This window comes from Sinohyriopsis cumingii, chromosome 3 (genome assembly GCF_028554795.1).
Source record: "Sinohyriopsis cumingii isolate HCF-2022 chromosome 3, ASM2855479v2, whole genome shotgun sequence".
Taxonomy (NCBI): Eukaryota; Metazoa; Mollusca; class Bivalvia; order Unionida; family Unionidae; genus Sinohyriopsis; species Sinohyriopsis cumingii.
The window spans coordinates 48,917,630-48,938,924 of NC_142963.1; the positions used below are offsets into that span (position 1 = coordinate 48,917,630).

Sequence of the window (21,295 nt, forward strand, 5' to 3'; positions counted from 1 at the left end):
TTATTTATAGTGCTAATAGCAACTAAGAACACTATACTCCTTATTTATAGTCCTAATAGCAATTACAAACACTACTATTTCTTTATAGTGCTAATAGCAATTACAAATACTATACTACTTATTATAGTGCTAATAGAAATTAGAAACACTATATTATTTATTTATAGTGCTAATAGCAACTACAAACACTATACTCCTTTTATATAGTGCTAACAGCAATTACAAACACTATACTATTTCTTTATAGTGCTAATAAGAATTACAAACACCATACTATTTATTTATAGTGCTAATAGCAATTACAAACACTACACTATTTCTTTAAAGTGCTAATAGCAATTACAAACATTATATTATTTATTTATAGTGCTAAAAGCAATTACAACTATTTATTTATAGTGCTAATAGCAATTACAAACACTATACTATTTATTTATAGTGCTAATAGCAACTACAAATACTATAATACTTATTTATAGTGCTAATAGCAATTAGAAACACTATACTATTTATTTATAGTGCTAATAGAAACTACAAACACTATACTCCTTATTTATAGTGCTAATAGCAATTACAAACACTATACTATTTATTTATAGTGCTAATAGCAATTACAAACACTACTACTTATTCATAGTACTAATAGCAATTAGAAACACTATACTATTTATTTATAGAGCTAATAGAAACTACAAACACTATACTCCTTATTTATAGTGCTAATAGCAATTACAAACACTATACTATTTATTTATAGTGCTAATAGCAATTACAAACACTGTATTACTTATTCATAGTACTAATAGCAATTAGAAACACTATACTATTTATTTATAGTGCTAATAGAAACTACAAACACTATACTCCTTATTTATAGTGCTAATAGCAATTACAAACACTATACTCCTTATTTATAGTGCTAATAGCAATTACAAACACTATACTATTTATTTATAGTGCTAATAGCAATTACAAACACTGTACTACTTATTCATAGTACTAATAGCAATTAGAAACACTATACTATTTATTTATAGTGCTAATAGAAACTACAAACACTATACTCCTTATTTATAGTGCTAATAGCAATTACAAACACTATACTATTTATTTATAGTGCTAATAGCAATTACAAACACTGTACTACTTATTTATAGTGCTAATAGCAATTAAAAACTATACTATTTATTTATAGTGCTAATAGAAACTACAAACACTATACTCCTTATTTATAGTGCTAATAGCAATTACAAACACTATACTATTTATTTATAGCACTAATAGCAATTACAAACACTGTACTACTTATTTATAGTGCTAATAGCAATTAAAAACACTATACTATTTATTTATAGTGCTAATAGAAACTACAAACACTATACTCCTTATTTATAGTGCTAATAGCAATTACAAACACTATACTATTTATTTATAGTGCTAATAGCAATTACAAACACTGTACTACTTATTTATAGTGCTAATAGCAATTAAAAACACTATACTATTTATTTATAGAGCTAATAGAAACTACAAACACTATACTCCTTATTTATAGTGCTAATAGCAATTACAAACACTATACTATTTATTTATAGTGCTAATAGCAATTAAAACACTATACTATTTATTTATAGTGCACATGTATGATGAAGTACAAGGGATGTAATAACATGCATCTTGAAAATCTTTTGAATATATTCCATTTAAAAAAACACGGCATCATATACTAAGATAATACAAAAATGATACATGAGCTATGCTAGAAACTGTTTTTCTGTAGCTTCATCCATAGATATTGAAAATGACATTGTATTTCTTTATCTTTTACATCTGTGTACTGCCACCCCTACTTCAGCCCAGTGAGAAAGTAAAGAGTCACTCAAGTGTCTGAAAGATTGAGACAATAAATTATTGCTTTGGGGACAAGCCAAAATTAAAGTGTAAATTTTCAAATTTTAAAATAATGCAGTTTGGGGTTCAGTGCTTCCTATTCAAGAAAAATAATAGACATCAATGCCCAAAAGTTGGGGTGCTCTCCACCCCCATTCTAGAAACGTTTATTTTACATATTTTTTTTCAAATTCAATTCAATGTTTTTCCCCTTCAAGCCATTGACAGGACATGCTTTCCTACATACATTTATGCAAACAAACATATTGTTATTGCCAGCAATTGTTTCCATATTCAACTGATCATACACATGACCCCAAAAAAAGTCTTTATCAATCTAAGTTTTGTTTCGAGAAAGAAATATGTCTAATTCCTCCATTTAGATGATCTGGATATTGACAGTCAGAATTACAAGGCTCCAACTAACTTCTAATTGATTGAGAAATCAATAAATCATTCTAAAAATTGTAAATACTTATCATAATCAATTCATTATTGCCACAAGCAGCTTGTCAGAGGAAAATGGCAGATGTAAGCACTGCATGGAGGTGTGTCTAATTTACACTAGCTGACTGCTTGATTGATCAGCACGACTGACAAGTGGCGATAGGTAAATTGCTAAAGCCTCTCTAAATACATATTTTGTACATGTTCTTTGGCAACAAAATGCCTTATCTGCATTCATTCCAACTTCTTATAAAGAACAACTTGTAAAAAAATTGACAATTTAGCAACTAAACTGATAAAATAACAATATCTATGTTACACCGAGGAAAGGTTTTGTAGTATTTGTTGTGTGGACAGCAACAATGTACTGTACTAAATGAAGTGGTATCTTCATCAAGCTAAAAAGAGCATACAAGTTTATCTCCTACTGAAAATATTTAGGTGATTATGCTTTTTCATCACTTTCACTCAACCATTCAGTAATAATTAACTTGTCAGATGACCAAAATTCAATCATAAGAATATGTCAGATGACCAAAACCTCGATCATAAGTATACGTCAGATGACAATAAATAAATAATAAGTATGTCAAATGACCAAAAAATCAATCATAAGTACATGTATATGTCAGATGACCAAAAAGTCAATAAGTATATGTCAGATGACCAAAAAGTCAATAAGTATATGTCAGATGACCAAAAAGTCAATAAGTATATGTCAGATGACCAAAAAATCAATCATATGTATATTTATTTGTGCTGTTGACAAAAGAATTAAGCTGAGTGTGCTTAGATGAGTCTGCTTACAAGCAGTAGGTCTATGGTAAAGGTAAACACCTACTTACAAAGAGTAGGGGGGACCCGAGTGGCCGAGTGGTCTAAAGCGCTCTTCGTTACGGATCACTGCCATCTCACCTCTGTCTGCGGCGGTTCGAGTTTAAGATTCAGCCACTGTGGGTATGTGAGAAAGCTTGCCAGTAGCTTCTCGTGGGTCGGTGGTTCTTTCCGGGGTTTTCCCGGGTTCTTCCTCCACCATTAATATTGGCCGCCATGTATAGCCTATCGTATGCTGAAAAATGGCATTAAACCCCACAACAACAACAATAACAAAGAGTACGTCTGAGGTAAATATAAAAACCTGCTTATAAACAGTAGGTCTATGATAAAGGTAAACACCTACTTACAAAGAGTAGGTCTAAGGTAAATATAAACACCTGCTTATAAACAGTAGGTCTATGATAAAGGTAAACACCTACTTACAAAGAGTAGGTCTAAGGTAAATTTAAACACCTGCTTACAAGCAGCAGGTCTATGGTAAAGGTAAATACCTACTTACAAAGAGTAGGTCTAAGGTAAAGGAAAACACCTGCTTATAAATAGTAGGTCTTCAGTAAACACCTGCTTCTCTTGCTTATCATTTCTTAAGAAAATGTGTCACATGTACAAATATATTTGGTGCAGAAGTACTAAAGGTTGTATCTTGGATATAGTGTTATGTATATTTCATTGTATTGAAACATTTTCTGCAAACTGTTCAAAAAGTGAATGGGGTAATGACATAAAAAATTATAGCATTTCTTGTATTCTTTATTTAAATAACTATATAAATTGTCCATGCAATCATGTTACATATTACTTTAATGTCTTCCACATGAATGAGCTAAAACTTAATATGTTATTTGTTTCTTTTTGTCTCTTTACAAGCAGATCTCTCACTCTCTCTTTCTCTCTCTCTCGCACACAACAATGGTTATAAAAATCACGGAATCATTAAACTTGTTATATTTTGTGAAGCACCTGAATATTCTCATTGTATTCTTTACTTGGAACCGTATCTTTCATCTCTCACAAGACAAGTATGTATTTTAGTGAATAAGTCTTTAGATAGTAAATGAGCTTTCTGCATTGTCTACAGGCAGGCAGGTAAGTTCCATGGGTTGTAGTGGATTCCACTCCCATGTACTTCCCAATTAAAGAAGCTTCTGCCTCATGGATATTCGAACTCCCACTTCTACATATTTCTCAAAATATTCAAAGCAGACCCTTTAAGTTTATGATATTGCAAACAACAGCAATGATATACATGTACTGTACCTTATCATACCAAAACCTTTGCCATTTTCATCAACAAACTTCAGGATAGTCATTGTCTTGTCAACATCATAAAGGTACCTGTAAAACAGATATATACAAGAATTCTTTTTACAGCACATTAACCCACGCTTGACACCTTCCCTGAGTGTTGGTCTACCCACTCATAAATGCCCTCACCCACCAAGCTCTGCTCTAAATGGACGAATCAAGAATTCTAACAATGCTGTTCCCATCTACAGACAACCACTAATTATAGCTGATGGCTTAAAGGAGACCAGAAACCAGTGGAAATACAGAAAAATAATAAAATCACTATAGAAGAAAACCTGATTCTGAAGTATCATCTGCGACCTTAATGCCAATATTTAAATATTGGCATATCTTCTAGGAGCTGAATTTCCGTGACCTCGTATGCAAAATTTCCGCGCCTATTCGGTTACTTTCGGGGTGTGATGTCACAGTAGCGACTCTAGCACCCCAAATGAGAGTTGCCAGAGTAAAAGACAATACCGTTTTGTGTTGCTTATGGGTGTAATAGCACATTAAGAAAAGCCTGTGGACAACATTTTTTTTTCTATTCCAAAGATAAAGGCATAAAGAAAGTATGAATACATTATAACAAGCAAGTCGATTTCAAAGCAACACCATAAGCACTCTGTGATCATTACATTTCTAAAGGAATGTTAGGAGAACGATCCTGAAAAAAATGACAGCTCTAGGATATGCAAATGCTAGGCCTAGACTAAAAGTTGTCGCTGTTCCAGACATACTGTTGGATATTTTAAATCCTGGGAAAAGTGTTAAACGTGTGAGTTATGAAAATAGGCAGAAAGCCGAGAAAGTGACCACAAAATGCAACAATCAATACACAGATCTTTTATCTACACCAGCAGTGCTAAAAATGTGATAGCCAGACACCCGGGGCCCCTCTAATTTTAGTTTGGGCCCATCCTGTATTCAAAGTTAGGTGCCCTTCGGGTTTGTCGGAAAAAAATTGTTTGTCTGAGGAAACTTTGATCGCGCTGATGAAATGAGTAAATGTATTTTCAAGATGTTGACATACATACCTTAACACAGCACAATCGAAATCAAATCACCTCTGTCCTAGGTGAAATTGAGATCTGATTTTAATCAAATGGAAGCTTTGCTAAAAATAATATTCTAAACCCCTGACATGGTCATGTTTCGAGAAAACAAAATTTTCAGTAATCTTAAACTAAAGTTAAAAATTAAAAAAAATTCAGTCTATGCCTGTTACACGTAGTATGTATAAACGGTAATCTGTAATGATTGGAACTGATATAAAACTGTCCCTTGGGATGTTTAAATAGCAGCAACTAAAAGAAAAGAGGTCAGTTATAAAATCAAAGTTTCACTTTAACTGGCTGACAATAGAAATTGGGGGGAGGCTACTATTGACCCCACCGCTTGCCCCAATGTGCGAGCGTCCCATGGGACGCGCCATTTCTCCCTGTGATACGCCTTATTATCCCCAAGGACAAGACCTTTGTATCTTATTCTGGTCAGCTGTGGCTAAAATGCATAATAGCTAAAGGTTAGACTTGAGTACACACGCATAAGGCCAGTGTGACTAATTAACAATTAATCCTTATCAATTTATTCATCTTGTCAAAAGGACTGTTATAATAAAATAGGGCATCGTTTATTTGCCAATCAATGCTGATGTTTACATATTGTAGACAAGTTTGTCCCCGTTCTAGTCTCTTCGCCCAGAATTCAGTATTATCTCTCAGCATTTCAGTGTTGGATGTATATTTTCAAGATATCATACCTTCGGTGGTGGTGGTGGTGTGTGTGTGTGTTAGGGGTAGGTAATGAATATGTCATTTACATATAATATGATTGAACCTCATCCTTCTTAAATGAATTTATTGCATTGTGGTAAACTTTTAATTTTTACATTGGGCACCATCACTTAATCCTTATGACATTTTTGCACAGCACACGATGTGTAAGTATTTATTTAAAAATTACATTGCTTTTTTTTAAAATTCCAAAATATGAAATGAGCACCTTCTTAGTGTTGTACTTTTCTGCTGTCAGGTCTTAATCACATTGTTAAGACACAATTCAACAGATATAGTTATGAGCATGATTCGGAAGCATACTCAACTTTTGAATTAGCAACCCAGATCTTGTCCTCCTGTCTGTCTCGCTCGCCATGTATATGTTTGTATTTGAGGACTGGCTAGTATTGCATCACAGGACCATGTAATCTGTCGCCTCATCAAAGCTCGGAAAAACTCGGCCATTTACGGAATTGTGGTATCTTCCACGCAATATAATCAATACCCGCCTGCGATATTTAATTTATAAACATTACAGTCCAATTAAAATTTGTAGAGAATTACATACATAAAAGGAAAAGTTTTGTTTCTAGTCTCCTTTAAAGCACCGTATATACTCACAAGTCAAGTCAAACTGCAAAACAAAAAAGATCCTGATCTGACATAGCATCATACACCTGCAGATCAGGGTCTACATTCTTTGTTCTTCTGATTACAAACTGCACAGACCCAGATCTGCCAATGCATTTTGTGATGGCATACTTGGTCTTTGCAGTTTGAAGTTGGACTCGTCTTATAAGCAAGTACATATGTTAATCATGCAATGTAGTTTTTAATCATTCCATATCAAACTATGTGTGATATTGTCTTCAGGATGAGAACATTTTTTTCATTCCAAATCAGATGTCAGGTTGCAAAAATATGACCACATTTAATCACATAACTACTGTATTTTTTGCATTAATATAATCATAATTTTCACATATGTAACACATGAAATAACACCCCAAGACATCACAAATGGCATAACATTATGCAAGGATTTCTTAATTTTGTGGAAATTTATGTATTTCAAGAAGATATTGTTTCCTAATTGAAAAAAAATCGATCTTTGCACGTCATTTCGCCCCATATAAAAATATAAATATTAAAAATAATATAACCATATAAAAATATAAATATTAAAAATAATATAACCATATAAAAATATCATAGAATTTCCAAACCAATATCAACTTTGAGCAGTAAAAAGTAAATGGTTACTAAAAGTCTCTTCACAAGGTCCTCTTGGATGCAGATCACTTGTTCTTTGGTTCTACAATTACAGGCCTGGCAGCCTTGGGTAAGTGAAAGATTTTGATAGACATGTTAATTGTGTTTTCATTGGACATGAATATTCTGTAAAATTAAAGGTGTGTGTTTTAGCAGTTTCTTTAAACTATAACTATTTATGGACTGCAGTTATATCATGATAAAAGCTAGTAAATGCACTCACCTTTTCCTTTCCTCTTCTGGGTTGTTGAGGTATGCACTGGGGCTGCGGTTAATGTTACTCTCCAGAAGATCACCCTGATTCATCAAGATATTGGCAGGTCGCATAGATTCATGAGCCTGTCGTATGCTCTGTAAAAATACAGATAAGAATTCCACACAATGCTATGTCTCGCCTGCTCAGTTATAGCAATATCCATGAATTCTGCAAAGTCATTAAAGCAGGGAAAGTATGACAATGTGATCTATCTTTCCATGCAGTGGGAATTATCCCTCAAATGCATCCAACAAATTTAATGACTGTCACAATACACATAACAGTGCCAGTAAGACTGAGCCAAATACAAAAAATTATATAATCACTTAACCATAAAATGTAGGTCAATATGACCTACTCTTACAACTAATAAGTAGTACCATCCATGATAAAATTGAACTAAATGCAAACACTTAACATGGATACTTATGCCAAAAACAACAATGACAATGCCATAAAAAGAAAATATACCTATTTCTCTCAGTCCCATATATGTGATACACTATGCTGTGTGGGAAAATCATGTTGGATACAACTATCCCACATTTGTGCACTGATTGACACGAAAGACTACATCATTGTGCCTATGCTTTCTAGTAGTTTTATTATTTAAAAGACACATTTTGTAATTCTATAAACAGTAAACACTGTTTACAAGAAATTCTTTCCTATAAACTAAACTTTTTAGTCTTTCCAAAGATAACAACATTTAGGAAAGAAACTGAATATTCAAAGCTATATCCATATCAACAATATATGCCATCTTTATTTCCAACCCTATGTTGGACAGATAAATTACTGAAAAACAATTCTTCATATGTAATGCTTCATTCATACCAACAAATTTTTACCCTTGGGTTGGATTTCCTTATCCCACAAAAAAAGAAGCCTCATTCTTGCCAACAAATTTTGACCCTTGGGTTGGATTTCCTTATCCCACAAAATAAAGCCTCATTCTTGCCAACAAATTTTTCACCCTGTGGTTGGATTTCCTTATCCCATAAAACGGAAGCCTCATTCATACCAAAAATTTTTTACCCTTGGGTTGGATTTCCTTATCCCACAAGAAAGAAGCCTCATTCTTCCCAACAAATTTTGACCCTTGGGTTGGATTTCCTTATCCCACAAAATAAAGCCTCATTCTTGCCAACAAATTTTTGACCCTGTGGTTGGATTTCCTTATCTCACAAAACCGAAGCCTCATTCATACCAACAAATTTTTACCCATGGGTTGGATTTCCTTATCCCACAAATAAGAAGCCTCATTCTTCCCAACAAATTTTTGGATTTCCTTATCTCACAAAACCGAAGCCTCATTCATACCAACAAATTTTTACCCATGGGTTGGATTTCCTTATCCCACAAATAAGAAGCCTCATTCTTCCCAACAAATTTTTACCCTCAGGATGGATTTCTTTATCCCACACCAAAGCATTAGATGGATTCTATTATTCTCTCATTCCTATATATGTGTGCCACATTTTGCTGCCACTAAAACCACCACCACAACCAATGCCATAAAACATGTGATGCCTATTTCTCTCTCATTCCTACATACGTTTGATACAGTTTGTAGGGGTATCATTTTCAAGCTTTACAAGCAGTTTATACAAACAGGGTAAGCTTGAAGAGAACTTTAGAAGGATAACAAACTTGAGGTAATGAACAGACAGACATCATCAAGCCCATCTGGTAAGCTCTCTTGGTCAATGACCAGCAGAGCTAAAGTTAAATGGGAACATTCCTTAACCCAGTGGCCAGAAATTTCCCTCAGCTAATTTGGCTTTGAACCCCAGCAGTTTAGAAAAATCTGCTGATTTTAAGTAATTCTCTCATTCCAAAATCTCTCCTGTTGTTAAAATACATGTACACTTCTTTGTATTTAATCTAAATATTTATGACATTTCTGGATATCCTCTCATATACTTAACAGGAAAGCTGATAACACTTGCTGCTTACCCTTGTGTGTTTGAATTTCTATTTCTGTTTCTATCTAATGTCATCACCCCCTTACCGTTGTCCATTTGCCATAAAAGAAAGAGACTAGAACAATGAACCTAAAACATAAACAAAAATAATAAATTAAATGTGCATACCTCAACAATGCCATAGACCAAAGCTTCATAGCTCTCCTTGACAAAGCCCAAGGAAGTGATGTCAAAGAGGATGTACTGATGGAAGCCCCCAGGCCCAGAGTGGGTGTGGGTCCCACTGATACACAAGTTCCTCTCATTATACAAATCACCATAAATCTCTTTCAGCTGCTTTACAACCTGAAAAGTATTCCAGTGAGATCACAGATATTCTATTTCACTATATTATTACACTGTTGTGACTGCCTAAATTGCAAACTGTTTTCACCTCCACAAAATCAAAACATTTGTCAACATGTCTGTTTTTCAGTACAAATATTTAAATAACTCAAAGTGACACATTGTTGATTAGACTGCAAACAGTGTCTATCCACTAATAGTACAAGCATATTATATTTAATATACTTTTAATTCTCCCCTGATAAACCCATGGAAGCTTGATGACAAGCCCATGATAAACTGATTGAAGTTTGATGATAAGATCATGATAAACCCATGGAATCTCGATGTCAAGATCATGATAAACCCATGGAAACTTGATGATAAGCCAATGATAAACTGATTCAAGTTTGATGATAAGATCATGATAAAGCCATGGAATCTTGATGACAAGATCATGATAAACTAGTAGAAGCTTGATGATAAGCCCATGATGAACCATTGAAGTATGATGATAAGATCATGATAAACCAGTGGAAGCTTGATGATAAGATCATGATAAACTAATGGAAGCTTGATGATAAGATCATGATAAACCAGTGGAAGCTTGATGATAAGACCATGATAAACCAGTGGAAGCTTGATGATAAGACCATGATAAACCCATGGAATCTTGATGTTAAGATCATGATAAACCAGTGGAAGCTTGATCATAAGCCCATGATAAACCCATTGAAGTTTGATAAGATCATGATAAACCAGTGGAAGCTTGATGATAAGATCATGATATCTCCATGGAATTTTAATGATGTGCCCAAAATAACTCACAAATGTTCGATGCCCATAATAAATCAATTAAAACCTTTAATGATAAACCCATGATAACCCATGGAAGCTTGATGATATGCCCATGAAAAACCTGTGGAAGTTTGATGATGATTCTGCGGTAAACCTATGGAAGCTTGATGATAAACCCATGATAACTTAATGATATACCCATGATAACATAATGGAAGCTTGATGATATGCCCATGATAAACAAATGGAAACCTCATGATAATCCCACGAGAAACCATGGAAGCTTGATGAAAAGCCCATGATAAATCAACATGAGTCTGATGATATGTTCTTGAATAAACAAACGGGAACCTGATGATACACCCATGATAACCCATGGAAGTTTAATGACAAGCCCATGATAAACCAACAGCAGCTTGATTATAAGCACATCCCCCCATTCTACAAAGGTTTTGCCAAACTCCTACTTAGGAAAGCTACATTATCTGAAACAATAAGCACACCCTCTTTAAATAAAGTCATTTCTATTATTATTATTATTATTATTATTATTATTATTATTACATGCCACTTCCCAATTCAAAAAGGTTGGATCCACCACCCTCAGGGATTATTTATCTTGGAATAAATATTGTATATGGTTGTACCAGATTATGGTGTCATGATCTATAGTGATCACTTGCCATCCTGTTTAAATATAGCCCCCTACTAATTTAAAATGAAAAAATCAAGGATATAAAAAATGTGCAAGACTTAGTCATGTCAGTCATCAATTTATAATATCGAACCTGACTGTCACCAAGGGATCCATAAAACTAGCATCTTCTGCACGCCTCAAACCAAACGAGAGTTTATTACTAACACAGCGTCATATATGCATCAGCCGGTCCATTTTTTGACAACCAATGTGATGTAGTTCACCCTCTTTGACTGAGTGATTCCTTCAATTTCCATAACTTTGGGAGCTACAGCCTTTAAAACAAATTTTGTGTAAGAGTTACACTTTTTTATTTTATTCCATTCTTTTCATAAATATTAACACAAGACGTTGCAAATACTGGATGCAGATTAGTTTTTCCTGAAAAACGACTGGCCTAGCAACCAGAAAAGGACAGTGAGCAGTCTCAATGGTTCTTTACAGTGACAAAATCTGTTTGGTCTAAAACACGACCAAGATGACAGATGACAATGTTAGGGGTCACATGGTAACAATCAGGTTAGAAATTATACACTGAATGAAAGGACTATGTTTCATGCATTTTTTATATTCTTGATGTTCTGGGTTTTTAACAGTGCTATGGAGATACAAACAAACTGGAAGGTATGTAAATACTATAGGTGATAATGTAAATCCCAATGTTATTATTTTAATGAGTAAATGTTTTTATAAAATGAAAAATATCAAAAACAATTGATGAAATAAAGAAATGGCTTTAACAACCCTAAATAAAGTAAATAGTAAGGTACCAGTATATTACAATGATCATAAAATAAAAATATATTTTCATCATTAATGAACTTTATGCATGGGACAGTCTACCACATCTACTCATTTATAAGTCGGATCCAACTGCAAATAAAACAGACCCTGATTAGCTGTTACATAATGAACCTGCAGATCAGGGTTTACACATATGTTCTGCTAATTAGTCCTAACAAATTGAACAGACCCAGATTTGCTGATGCATTATGAAATGGCAGATCTGGGTCTGTGTAGTTTGCAGTAGAACCTGACTTATAACTGAGTAAGACAGTATTTCATAAATATTAGGAAGCGAAACTGATGACAAGCAATCATTTACTAAATTTTATTTGTTCTCAGTCATAATAAGACAATATTGCCCTTCCAATATAGGTTTTCAAAAGAAATGCCTTCTAAATTTATTCCAGCAAGATTTATTCCTCTTTAGTACTCTTCTTGTAAAGGAGGAATAACTATTTAAATACAGCTTGCTATCAACAATTTAGTTTTATTCCTGTGCAAGGATTTTTTTTCTCATTTTCTTTAACTCTGAATATATTAAATATATTTATTTCTTTCAAATTTAACATTGACCACTGTTATGTGGTTATCTGCACATGGTTTTTCCTTATTTATTTAAAGCTTGGTGTATGATGTATAGAAACACATTATGACATCACAAATGAAAATGTTTTGCATACATTGAGTTTTCCATATATGGGCTAGAATTGTATGGGGGCAAATACTTACCTCAAGCTTTATAATCTGGGAAATCATACAAGCATCTGTGTTGACAAACACCACACGATTGGCCTTCTCCAGATCAGCAATAATAAATGCCCTGGCAAACTGCCTGAGATGGATACCCCTGGAAGTTTGACTGGGGTTGGCATAACCCATCTGAAGGTACAAATTCAAAATTGAAAGAAAAATGAAAGAAGAAAAAAAAAGACATTATTTAAAAACTTTCTTTTCTTTTTATTGTTGCAACGAAAACAATGATAATACAGATACCAAACATTTATTTGACTGTCTTTCTGCTGGAAATAGATGTTACATTGCTGCCCTCTTGTTGAACATTTCACCACACATGTACAAGGTTGGTACCAACATTTTTCAGGCTGAAAATTTCACTGCGCATTCACAAGGTTGGCACCAACAATTTTCAAGTTAAGTTCCCAAGTCTGGCTATGTTGTTGTTGTTGTAGGGTTTAACATCATCTTACAGCACAAAACAGGCTATACGTGGCAGCCAGTATCAATGGTGGAGGAAGAACCCTGGGAAACCACAGGAAGAACCACTAATCCACAAGAAACTACTGGCATGCTTTCTCATGTACCCACCAAGTCTGGCTATAAAACATACATTGATGTATTGAAGTACAAGTATTGATTTTGCAAGAAAATGAGCTGCATCTTAAAAATTTCTGTTCAGGATCTTTCTATCTTTAAACAATACACTTTTCACATTTTCCACTGGTACCAACGTTTTATCTCATAATCTCTTCTTTCTCTGAATTATGTTATTTTCAAGCAAATAAATACTTCATGACTTTGCTAAATCATGAATATTTGCAATATCTTTGTTGTCATTCATTCAACCTTGAGAATACTTTAGACTAGCAGTCAGCAGCGACTTTGCACTGTGAACTGGCTGCCAATGGGACAAAATAACTTCAAATTTTCAATCACCAAAAATGTTTTAATTTTACTCAAAATAAATCATCACCTAAAATATTTTATGACAACTGGTGACTCAGGTCACTGCAAAGTACAAATAAAGCATGTGCCAATTAAATTTTACACAGCAGTTTTGAACATGTGCAATGATTGTTCTGGGAGCTTAAAGTTAATGATAAAATAAACACTTTGGGATAAGCTAACATTTTGTCCTTAAAGTCAGTTTATACTTATAACACTACACACAGTGCAGAGTATAAATGCCAAGGTCAATTAGATGTGATCAACACACTAAAATAATTAATAATCCCAAGACATTATCTTGCTTATATGTGATAAAACACATCACACCATGATCACTGAAAATCTGCACTGAAGTCAACATTCAACCGCACATATCAATTAACACTGGATTATCAGAATGCAATCTAATAACAAGAGACCCAAACAGACCTAAAACTGCTCATGTGCCTGACACTTACCTCACAGCCAAATGCATGAGCAGCTGGCCAATAAATCAGAGTCAGGAGAAATTTCTTCTTACATGTATTCCTTGGATATTATATATGTTATGAAAACAGATGTTACAAAATTTCTTTATATTTTGTATCTTTGTCCATTTTTCATGGCACATACACATCAGCAGGGCCTTCCATTAGATTTAAAGTTGGAGGGTGAATTACCAAAGGAGACAGAGGATTTGGAGAACACACTCAATGGGGAAATTGATTGTTTTTTTTTTAAGTAGCCAGGTATAAAGCAAAACTATCCAGGTAAATTGCCTGGCTCCTGGCTGATAAGGAAAGCCCTGATCATTATACTTATGTTGAAAACTTAAAAAGTATTGATCCTGATGACTGGGGGTCAGAGTTCTTTAAATGCATATACATTCTCAGAAATAATACATGTCCTAAAACTACTTTTAATGAAATTTTCCATCAAAGTATATATCTGATTTCCTGAAGTAAAAGCATAATTTGTCCATTCTACATGAGTGGGTTTAATACTGATCCTGAAAGATATAGGATTATCTCCCTTATCAATGTTAGCTGTAAAATCTTCAGTTCAATACGTGTATGAAGACTCATTCAGTTGGCATAGGATAATAATGCTACTAATTAATCACAGATATTTCTTGGTGTTTCTGAACAATAGACAATATCTGTATGTGACATTCAATGGCACAAAAGAAATCACAAGGCCATGAATAGATTTAATTGTTTGTAGATTTTTCAAAAGCATTTAATAGTCTATCTGATAAATTGTGGAGTAGCCTTCACTCTAAAGGAATATGAGGGAAGCACTTATGAATCTTATATTATATAAAGTTCAATGAGGTCATCTGCACATGCTAATAAAGGATTAATGGGTTATTTCGTAGTTAATTATGCACCTGCCACTATTGTCTATTATTTCCCTTGCCTTATTTGTACTATTTACAAATAATTTAATGTCTAGGTTGCAGGAACATTATCCAAGAAGTATTATTAACAACACACCTGATATTCTGAGTCAATCATATGCAAATGATGAAGCAAATTTACACAGTAATAAGATAACAAAAACAAATGCAAGTAATAAAGTTGTTTTGTTTAATTATGGGTACGAAAGTCGACATCAATAAAACCAAGATAACTGTCTTCTGAAATAGTGAATCACTGAAAGAATATGAATAATGACATTAACAATGAGAAAACAGAGGAATTATATCATTGTAACTTATTACACCCAAACTAAAATAGACAAGGACTTGAACTGCATAAGTTTCGCAACCAAAAAGGACAATTTTCTTGATTCTAATGCTTGAAAAATTCTGGAAACTTTGAATACCATGGTATATTCAAATCTTAGATACTATGGTAAGGCCAGTATCACGCTATGGAGCTAAAGTATAGGGATGTAAATATTATGACACAATATCATACTTGCAAACATCTTTACATTTTTAGATGTTTCATATACATGTACAGTGGAAGCAATTTTGTACATCTATTAAATATGGCAGACTTCTAAATGTGTTTAAAACACACGCACACATACACAGATAGACACACACACACACACACACAGACACACACACACACTATGCAAATTACTGAACATAGATAACCATAGCATAGGTACCACAAATCTCTTTACATGATGCTAAATTTCTTAATGAGGCATATTGTGTAAATTCGGATATTTATGTAAAAGAATTTATTATCAAAACCAATGGAGTGATGAAGTTGGAATAATCTGGATTTCACAAGATGCTAAGAACGTCGTTCCTTTTATAATTACTTTAAACAAATGGTATCAGACTATGGTGCATGACTAGCAATGTACATTGTGAATCTCCAATACTCATTATAAACATTTTAAAGTGCTACTGAATGTAGAGTCATTAATATATTGTATTATGTTGTAGTTATTGTTGTGTGGTTTAACACCATTTTTCAGCACACGATAGGCTATGTGATTTATGGTGGAGGAAGAACCTGGGAAAACCCTGGGAAGAACCAATGACCTGCAAGAAGCTACTGGCAAGCTTTCTCACATACCAACATTTGCCGAATGCTAGACTCGAACCCACGCAGACAGAGGTGAGATGGCAGTGATTTGTAACGAAGAGCGCTTTAGACCACTCTGGGCCCATTTTGTATTATGAGCCTGAGGTAGGAATTATGGAATAAACTATCATTATCAGCATACTGAAGGATCTTTATGCCAGGATCCTCTACGTCAAAGTTGGCCAGATTCTTTTGAGCAATTACTGAGAATAAGTCACTTCAAGATATTATTTTTTAAATGACTGACACTTTCTTTGGTGGGTCAGCATCTTTCCTAGCTAAATGAAAACCATTTTTGCCTGGTTGCTTGAGTCTTTCATATTTGTTCCAATTCTTTTCAGCAGTTTCTGAAAAATCCATTACACTTTTTTAATTTTTAATGATGCCAGCCATTTTTAATGGAATATCAAGCTAATATATCTTTATGACTGAATGCTTTATGTCAAATATACAAAAAAATTCTTTAGTGGTTTTTGGAAAGTTTTAATGTTCATTTTGTCTAATATTTCTTATTACTGCAGTCATAATTTATGGGAGATCTTCATCATTTATATCAATTTAAAAGCTTGGGGTTTGCTTTTCAATGTTCTAGGTCATCAGTAACTCATTTATTATATTACCAATGTCAACTAACATATTCCTCCACTTCCTTACTTTCAACAAAGGATGAGGGGGGTCGCGGGTTCGAACCCTGGCCGAGTCATATCAAAGACTTATAAAAAATGGTACTAGCAGCTGCCTCACTTGGCACTCAGCATTAAGGGGACAGTGTTAAGATTGGTTGGCCTGGTGTAAGGATAATGTGATTGGGTGTGACAACATGCTACATGTTTGCGGCATGATGCCCCAGTGCTAGACATCATTATAAACTGCCACAAGGCAGGCATCATAGCAATGTGACTGAAAAATTGTTAAAGCTACATTAAAAATCCAAAAACAGACACGCACACACACTTCTAACAAAATGCAGGACATATCAAATCTGTAAATTTGCTCATTTGTTCATAAAATTAATTGCTTCCATTTTGACCAAATACACTCTACCTTAGAACAAGATTATTTTCTTCCTGTAGAAGAGACGTCTGAAATACAATTATTGTGGAGGAAAAAAAAACACGAGTACAGTGAACAAAATATTCTTTCTTGCAACTCGATAAATTTTCATGTAAATGGCATCATGGCATATTTAAACGTTTCTGTCAGTAAAAAAAAGGTATAACTGTCAACATGAATGGAGACGCGGGTTGTGGTTTTTCCTTGTTTTACTGACAGAAACAAGTGCTTGTGATAATACGCCTTCGGTGTGGCCGACAGTAAAAACTATTTACCAAGTCAACATCTGCAGCCGGCCCAGTGATATCGGCTCGACCTACTCCCACTTGATAATGTGGAGTATCTGCACAAACGCCAACTTGTACGAGCAAAATAAACTTCAGAAATACACCAAGCCCTATGCTGACCGCCATTCTGTATTGGTGTTGAGAACGTGACACCCGACCTCTGAACTTTGGAGTGTCATAGAGCGTAGGTATCATGCGGAGCAGCAAGGGAATTTCCATGGGTAAAATTAGAGCGTACATGGGCTTCGGTGAAAAATCAGGGATAGACTTTAATTGTTTCAATGAGACACCTTGCTTTTAATTTGAATAAACATTCTCAGAATATCAAAAAGAGTATTAAATCACACGATGTTTTCAGGATGCAGAAAAGTTTGGTGACTATTACTTTCAAACGCGGATTTACCGTGACCTAATTAGCCATTGTTGGTTGTCTCCCTTACATAGCTCGCCTCAGTCTGGTCCTACGAAACACCGCAAAGTCAGACTAAGTCATGCAAGAAGCCTGTTTATTTTTGTTTTATTTGTACATATTAACATTATTTTGACAATATTGTAGTTAAAAGTTTTAAAAAATGATGTTTTAATGTTGGCTGAAAGATAAAATTGGTATTTACTCAACCTTAGTTGTCTCCATTTATTTCGCGTTGTGACAAAGCCGTCAGTTGTTAATAAACGTTCATTAACTAGTTGTTTACAAATAGCTGTATTATTGAGATATACACAGTGACATTATAACAGTATTATACTGCATAAGTATAATAAAAATATTTAACAGAACAATGGCAGATCTTGCATGACAGTCATGTGACCCAGCGAATGATAAAAGCAGACAGATTGAATAATTTTATTTTAAAAAATTATTTTGTTGAGAGAATAAAAATAATAATAATTATCACATGAAAGTTATTTATTGCATAAATTTAATATAAGTATATGTAAAATGTAAAGTAACAGGTATGTATTTAATAATGTTATCAGTACTATAACAAAGGCAGATATATATATATATATATATATATATATATATATATATATATATATATATATATATATATATATATATAATTTTCAACATAAGTAGAACAAAGGGACTCAACTAAGGGTGCGTATGTAGCAATTTTACATTCAAACGTCACTTAAACAGGCTTATTTTAATTTTTTAATTTCAATATTGCTAAAATAAAGTTTAATATAGCACAACGCGTACAAATATATACAAATTAAGCAAAAATAAACAGACTTTGTCTGACTTTACATGAACTAGTTTGACTTTGTGTGACTTTGCATGACTTTGGGGTGTTTAGTAGTACCACTTCAAGTCGACGCGATGACCGATCTGTTTTAGCTTATTGCGTGATGGTTTAATAAGTGAGTCCAGTTTTCGCCTCGGCCAAATAACAGATCGTATGAAGAAGAAAAAATCCGATTTACGAACTGTGTAATACTATTTTTCTTTTCAGAAAGAGTGTAATGTGCTGGGGGTGGGGGACGGGGTCCTGGCTTTCCTCGAAAGGACACCAAAGCAAAACGTCGGCGTGTCTATTTACTCAACATGTTCATAATTCCCAATGAACGCGCGAATAAAAAGATGATCAAATTAACCAGTGACTAAACATGCCTGTCTGTGTGTGTGTGTGTGTGTGTGTTCCTTGTTATATTCCGAAAATACCACGAGATTCATCATGTTTGAAACAAAGTCATCACATATCATCCCTTTTCAAATACTCCTTTTTGCCAACAGTTATACTTTAAAGGATCGACGGTGTGTTTTATTTATGCATTATCTAAAGCTAACACGCAGTGGAGGGTTTGTATACACGCTTTTGAATTTTATATCGTGAAAAAGCATATTGTCAGCTTCTTTTTTTGAAAGCTTGTTCGTACTACAAACAGTGGATATCTATAATATAGCCATACTGTTCTGCAACGCCGGAATTAGGTGCTTGAAGGCCCTTGAACAGTTTTTAAAAGCACCTTCTCTCAATGTGATAACAGACACCTTCAACACAGTCATGACAGCAGCTGCCAAGGACATCATTGGCCTCCATCGCCCGAAGAAAAAACCCTGGGTTACAGAAGAGATTCTGAAGTTGTGTGATGCCCGAAGAGAACTAAAAAAACACCAGACACACAACAGGGGCATTGAAGTACCGAAAAATAAACAAGAATATCAGAAAAAACTTGAGTAAAGCAAAAGAAAATTGGATTGGACAAAGTGCACAGAAATGGAGAACAGTCTGATAAAGAATAACAGCAAAAAGGCATTCCAAACTGTGAAAGACCTCACCAGACAGAAACAACCAAGAGTCAGTACCATTCAAGACAAAAATGGAAAATGCCTCACAGAAGCGAGTGACATTGCAGAAAGATGGACTGAGTATTGCAAAGAACTCTACACCCATCAGTCCACAGGAGACCCAGAGGTGCTTGAAGTTCCAAACTCCTCAAATGATGATGACTTCCCCATTCTCAAAGAAGAGGTGGAGTCAGCAATAAGAGCACTGAAGAATGGGAAGGCAGCTGGAGTAGACAACATCCCAGCTGAACTTATCAAGAATGGGGAGAATCAGTGAAAGAGCTACTAAAAAAAATCTGCAACAAGATCTGGCAGACGGGTGAATGGCCAACACAATGGACCCAGTCACTGATTATAACACTTCCCCAAAAAGGCAATCTCCAGCTGTGAAAGCTGAAATGGTATGGCCATGTTACTAGAGCCAACAGTCTATCCACAACAGTCCTGCAGGGCAGCGTCCAGGGTGGCAGAAGGAGAGGTAGACAGAGAAACAAGTGGACTGACAACATCACAGAATGGACAAGGAAACGTTTTGCGGAGACACAGGCATTGGTACATGATCGAGACAAGTGGAGGGAACTGGTCAGATGTTCAGCAGCACAGTGCCTCAACGACCACACTAGGTCATGAGACTGATGATGATGATGATCTCTCAATTCTTCTCCTAAAAGACAATAAATTAAAAATTAAAAGTTAAAAAGATTTCCATATGGCAAGGGCCATACGACAAGCGCTTATTTGCTCCGCCTTTAATCCAGCCTTACCGGTCTGTTCTAACTGTGCTTCGTTCAACTTTCTGGTTCGATATGCACGTAGCATAAATACATTCACCAATGTTTATTCTTCAGTTCATCGTGAATCTTTTTATTTTGAGTAAGCTAATAGTGTGCTCATAATAAAATATGGACGTAGTGTCAATGTCTTTGATAAATGTATCCTGCTTTGGATTCGGACCAAAAAGCTAATATAACGTCTGTGTTTGTACACTTGATGACCATAATGTCTATGTTTGTACACTTGATGAACATTATGTCTGTGTGTACACTTGATGACCATAATGTCTGTGTTTGTACACTTAATGACCATAATGTCTGTGTTTGTACACTTGATGGCCATAATGTCTGTGTTTGTACACTTGATGAGCACTT

At 34.4% G+C, this 21,295-nt stretch overlaps 1 protein-coding gene across 1 annotated transcript in view; it reads right to left on the reverse strand.

Moving 5' to 3' along the window:
- The window catches only part of LOC149802819 (neutral ceramidase B-like), a 76,606-nt gene extending 58,584 nt beyond the window's left edge, over window positions 1–18,022 (reverse strand). Inside the window, exons 1-5 of the mRNA XM_089952266.1 lie at window positions 17,840–18,022; window positions 13,030–13,179; window positions 9,864–10,040; window positions 7,735–7,862; window positions 4,432–4,509 (exon numbers count right to left, since the gene is read on the reverse strand). Coding sequence (XP_089808392.1) covers window positions 4,432–4,509; window positions 7,735–7,862; window positions 9,864–10,040; window positions 13,030–13,179; window positions 17,840–17,977 — 671 coding nt within the window. The 5' untranslated portion in view covers window positions 17,978–18,022. The remainder of the gene's footprint in view (window positions 1–4,431; window positions 4,510–7,734; window positions 7,863–9,863; window positions 10,041–13,029; window positions 13,180–17,839) is intronic.
- Window positions 18,023–21,295: the final 3,273 nt, after the last annotated feature.